A 5,771-nucleotide genomic window follows, 5' to 3' on the forward strand; every position below is an offset into this window, starting at 1 on the left:
CCTACTTTTCAATACTGGCTGATAAGATTTTCTAGACAGCACCAAAAAAATTACAATATTTATTGATAATATTACAACATTTATAAAAGAACATTATAAAATATTTTATGTACAGTTATATGATAATAATACATTACATATCCTTTCCCAGAATTTTAACATGAGCGTTCTTGAATCCATATTTATAATATCCCAGAAACGGAAAATGTTCCATTAACCAAAAGTCTCGATATTTGGAGCTATTGTGGTACCATCTAAATGGAGCCCATCTCAAACTAAACAGTACAAATGCAATAAAGACGAGCAACAATTTTTCCCAAAAATGTAGTTTTTTATATTCCATAGAGTCATAATTAATTTTGTTAGCAAGTAAGAACTGCATTGAGCACATAACAGCGTTAAAATTTAATATGGGATTTATCGCCCATAAACCATTGACTAAATATCGGGACATTTGTAGAAATTCAGGATCATTTTTCTTGATGTGCGGAATGAACACTTGTTGAATTAACTTTTCGCATCTGGCTTTCACTTCAGCAACAGACCCGTTGCAAATATTGAATCTAAAAATAAAAAAAAAATCAAGCTAATTCGTTATTTGAAAAATTCTTTACTGACATCATACAGGTGAAATAACGTAAATATTTTACCTGTCTTCTATCCCCAACATATGTCCTACAACCCTCCACACATGAATGAAAGCCATCCACTCTTCAGGTGTGGCATTGTGAACTCCCAACATTTTCTCACGTGTTAGTTGAAATCCCATAAATCCGAACTGGGTCAGTACCATATCTTTTTGAGATATTCTGTGAAGCCCCGCTTTGCACCCTCTATTGCTCGCCGAGTTGTGGAGATTTTTTACTTCCTTAATCGACTGCCACAGTCTATTAACAGGCACCAAGCACGTTTTGTAGTGTTTGTATAAAATATAATTCAGATATTGCAGGAAAAGTATTATTTAAGCGCAGGAATGATGGTATTAGTACTGGAAGACGAAAGTAACTTGAAATAGCGAGGACATTCATGTACAGAGTGTCCTGTAAGCACATAATCAAAATGGTACTGCGACATTCTTTGTTAAGGCACAACTTTGCTTTAAAAAAGCTGTCTGGATCTTCTTCAATTTACAGCCAAAGTTCCTCAAAAAAGTTACGTTTATTGTAACGTCGAGAAATTGTTACAATCGATTTTAATGAAACTTGCTGTGGATTTATTTCTACGTTCGACTCATCCGACGATGATCCTTCGCCGGTTTCAAGGCATGAGCGCGAAACTCAATCTCGTTTGGTCAGCATAATTTTTTACTTTGTAACCGAATAACTTTCTTTGTACTGATGTATTACTCCTTTGTGGAGATTTTGGCTCTTTATATTAATTGAAATCAGATCGTTTTTTCTAGTCAAAAAATATCGCAGTACAATTTGGATCATGTCCTAATTGGGCATCCCGTACAGTTTTTAAATAGATTATGCAAACTACTTACTTTGAACCAGGTTTAAACTCTGCATCATACCAGATATTCATATGAAATATCGTTGCCACATATCTTCTGTAAGCAGTCATATTTGTTCCAGACATTTTGGTATGTTTCAAAATTTGTAAAATGCTCGGTATCGACAAGACCGCTATGAGCCCAAAAAGTTTTGCAGTGAATAGTGCAAAAATGTTTCTATGATAAAACGCTTGTCCCCTAGAAAAAAAATTATCATAAATAATTACCTGAATGGTTATCGTATCGTAAGTGAACTGTTACAGTCCAAGATGAGCGCAAGTTGGAAACATGATATGCCAACTGTTTGAAAAATAAGAAAGACCGGACCTTTCGAGCTGGCAAACTCAAGTCTGGTCTGAGACATATCGAAGTCCAAAACATAAGAAAATAATTATTACTCTTATAAAGAGAAGCACCCTACACGGACCCCAGTCCGAACAGTTGTAGACGATCAAAATTGATCTTTGGAGTCAATCAATACGTGACAACAAACGAATACGGGAAACGGTGAAATCAAAGTTTATCCCATGAATTATATTGATATGGATAAATTGGCACATCCAGAATCATCCTGCTTAAATAGAACACGGTTAAGGCTACCCATTTACGTAAAAACAAGAGAAACAATCGGAATGTTTTGGGGATTTTGTATGTACTAGTTTTCTCATAATTTTTCCTTAAATTCAAACGGAGAGAAATTCAGTTTAACCAATTGTAATCGTTTAGGTGTATGGCTCAAAGTTTAATTTTGTTACTCGACATGGCGCGATGTTTTAATGACGAAGGACACATTAATCATCTGATAGCAGGAGTAGATCTGTGGCTAATAAATTTGTCATCCACAATTGCCCTTTTTGTTATATTTTCAAATGAATTTATTTATTTTTCTAAACATACGCACACAGTTCTAAAGTCAATGTTAGCCGCAGAAAAATTGCATGAAGTTATTTAAATCAATTAGTAGATACAAACTAACACCCTGTAATAATAGAGGCAGAGACCCACAAGCAGATTTTAGTCGAGTAGGCAGGTACACTTTCTTAATGCCAATCTTATCTTATTATTTTGTTAAACTAGTTTATCGATTTAGCTCCTTATGATCCACTTAATATTTTATATATTTTCTCATTCGCAATAGCCGGATGTAATCTTCATAAGTACGTACATACGTTTTAAAAATTCGTTCTGCAAACCGTGAACTTGCTAACGAAACTTTAATGATAACTTTAATATCAATTCAAAATTTAGCAAAAAATATAAAATTGTGCCATACCATATTAATAGAACAGTTAATTAGGTAATTAAGTTTTAAATTTTGTTTTTCCACTAGCAGTCCTCATCAACAACTATACACCAATGGTTCCACAGCGTAGGCACCTATAATAGGGATGGTCGGTATTTAACGTAATCGCTAAAATAACAGTGTTCCAAACGTCTAACCTTACGGATTATTTAGTGTTATTGTGAAACGAAATGCGAGAGGTTATTATTTCAGGTGCCATCGTAAACGCGCGAAGAACCAGAATCAGTAAAAAGTATCTGCAAAAAAATGTATTCTTAAATGTTAATTCATTTTTAAATGAAAATGAGATTTTTAAACCTTTTCGCATATAAACCGTATATTTTGTATATTTTATTTAATCACTCTAGTTTTATTATTATCAGTTTGTTTGTTCTTTAAGTAGTTACTTCTGACCCATATTCTGTTTCTGATTTCAGAATATTTTATTTTAAGTTTACCAATGTTGAGAATATGGGTTTTAATAAAGGAAATCATTCTCAAATGAAATCATCACTATTTCTGCTATGATCATCATTCTGCATTTTTAATGAAAAATTTAAAAAGTAACATATTCCTTTTGGAACCGCGTTTTGAAACCTATTACCAAGTTGCAACTGCAACGTTGTAACACGTTACAGAAAAATAACCGTTTATCACCCCTCTAGTACAAATTAGTTTATATATTTTTTGAACTTACAAAAACAAAAAGGAAGAAAATCTTCGAAAAAATCAGCTTTTGCCTAGATTTGAGTGAAATAGCCGTGTTTAAATTGGGCTCCGTTGTTACCTCGAAATGTTCTAAAGGCGGGCCGGCATTTACCTACCAACCTATTACCAAGATAAAGCTGGAACGTTGTAACCCGTTACAGAAAAATAACCGTTTATCACGCCTCTAATCTATAAGAAGTTAAAATTAGTTTCTCCAAAATTATTCCGCAATTACACCAATGCCAAGACGAATTCTGCGATACAAAGAATGTTTACCTTTTAAACAACTCTTCGTCATAAAACGGCGGCAAATCAGCATTTTGGTTGAAAGAGTCTGCAGTGTCGTCGCATGGAGTTGCTGCCCCTTCACTTAACAGTTTTTCAACAAATAGGTGTGCTACATATTTAAGCAAATTAGTTTAACCAGCACTGTAAATTATGCCGCTATATTTACCTTTTTCTTCCAGCACGTCCATCACTTCATTCATATCTTCGCACTTTCTCAACAGTATCTGCAAGTAATGACCCACATTGTGTTATTTGGCAATTCACAACGTTTTACCAGGGCAGACCATCATTTAAATTTAACAGAAAATTCTAAACAGCTGTGATTGATAGTTGGTAAATTTATCAGTCAACACACTGCATTATTCAAGCTACTGCTTAACTGCTAGTTAAATCTATGCAATTCTTTAATCAAATGGACAATGACACGGTTTCTTCTACTCGCCAATGCTCACTTTCACCGTTAGTGTCGGTCGAAGATGTGCCATCGATTTTACGCTTAAACTGGGACCTTTGCCTTTTAAATGTAAATACCTGCAGTATGTTGTAAAATAAATGATTAACAAAAAAGTTAATTAATATTAACCGTTATGATACCTAATTGGATAATAAGAAACGCTCTTAAGAATGCAATTTTGAATAGTTTTAAGCTATTAGAATTCGAGTAGGTAGGTAGAATCTTCTTACCTTTTGCGGAACGCATGTCACATACAATTCTCTAATTATAAATTTTATTAACCTATTAGTTAATACCCTTTAAATATCTAACTCGTGATTTCAGTTCGACTATTTTAGAGCAAGGCTAATATTGCATTAAGTGTTTTTGAATAGAGTTATTTTCACAATAAACCAAACGAAAGATAAATTTCATAGTTTGCATCTGACAAATATCACCAAAGAGCGAATGTTATTTAATATTTCTATTTTATTTTATCATAACTTTTTTTCCGATTGCAAATTTGAGTAAACCAATTATTAATACTAATGGGTTTTTCGTTTCAAGCAATGGCCTCGAAAGTATATCTCTTTCAATTATTAATAATTTGCTGTTTGGACTTATTTGTCAGATTGAATGGGAAAAATTCACATAACTAACGCAGTCGATAAATAAATGGAACTCATATAAATAGAACTCGTCATAGTCTTCAAAACTTGGATACATAGTGAACGGAACATGGAAACTCACATCATAAGTGGAAGTTCCCTAATGTGGAATAAGGAATGGCTGAAGTAACCAAATTTCTCAAAGTAACCAAATTGTTTTAGCTTGTTACTCTTTACTTTACGGGTAGGTATTATTACAATATTGGCTATTAACTCAGAAACAGTTGAAAATCAATATTGAACATTTATATCGAATGGGCTTAGAATTTTACGAATAGCTCGAATATGCAATACAGAGTACGGCATTCCATTTAAAAAAAATGTAAGTTTAGTCACTACAGGTACAGTTTGAGACACCCTGTATCAATTGTTATTATCTTAAAATAAACCAGACGTGAATATCTGCAACTTTAGTAAAAGTAATTATGCTTACCTTTACTGCATGCACGAGAACAGACGAGCGTCCAGCGCACAGAATGTACCACAATAAATGTACACTTGAGTAAGTCAAACTGTAAATAATTATAGGGTTTTTAGTCAAACATGTTGCCATGGAAAAATTGATCTTCGCACAGTAGTATTGACTTTGAAATACATGGAAATTTTAATTATTGCCGGTAATAAGCATTCAATGTAGTAGCGCAATTAATCACGATGCACATTGCTTTAAATTGGTAATTTGCATCATCAGACGCTTTAAATCTTTAATTAGCCAAATTATATGTTTTCTATGGTAATCATTTGGTACACTGGTACAAAACGACTTCGATAAAAATCTACTGAATTTCCTAACTTTGACAAATCCCATTATTTTTTCTCAAGCACCAACAATGACCATGATTAAGACAAAGAGAACACAAATTATTTCTGATTTCACACAAGTTAATTCTGATTCTC

At 33.2% G+C, this 5,771-nt stretch overlaps 1 protein-coding gene across 1 annotated transcript; it reads right to left on the bottom strand.

Moving 5' to 3' along the window:
* Positions 1-45: 45 nt before the first annotated feature.
* LOC125505061 lies at positions 46-5,450 on the bottom strand. Its single transcript, XM_048668000.1, has 6 exons — positions 5,308-5,450; positions 3,940-3,997; positions 3,762-3,882; positions 1,487-1,693; positions 651-887; positions 46-563 (listed from the first exon to the last, which is right to left on the bottom strand). The coding sequence occupies exons 1-6, from the start codon at positions 5,425-5,427 to the stop codon at positions 134-136; spliced, it is 1,173 nt and encodes a 390-aa protein (XP_048523957.1). The 5' UTR covers positions 5,428-5,450; the 3' UTR covers positions 46-133.
* Positions 5,451-5,771: the final 321 nt, after the last annotated feature.

This window comes from Dendroctonus ponderosae, unplaced genomic scaffold, assembly GCF_020466585.1.
Source record: "Dendroctonus ponderosae isolate FM_Combo_2020 unplaced genomic scaffold, Dpon_F_20191213v2 Dpon_F_20191213_677, whole genome shotgun sequence".
NCBI lineage: Eukaryota > Metazoa > Arthropoda > Insecta > Coleoptera > Curculionidae > Dendroctonus > Dendroctonus ponderosae.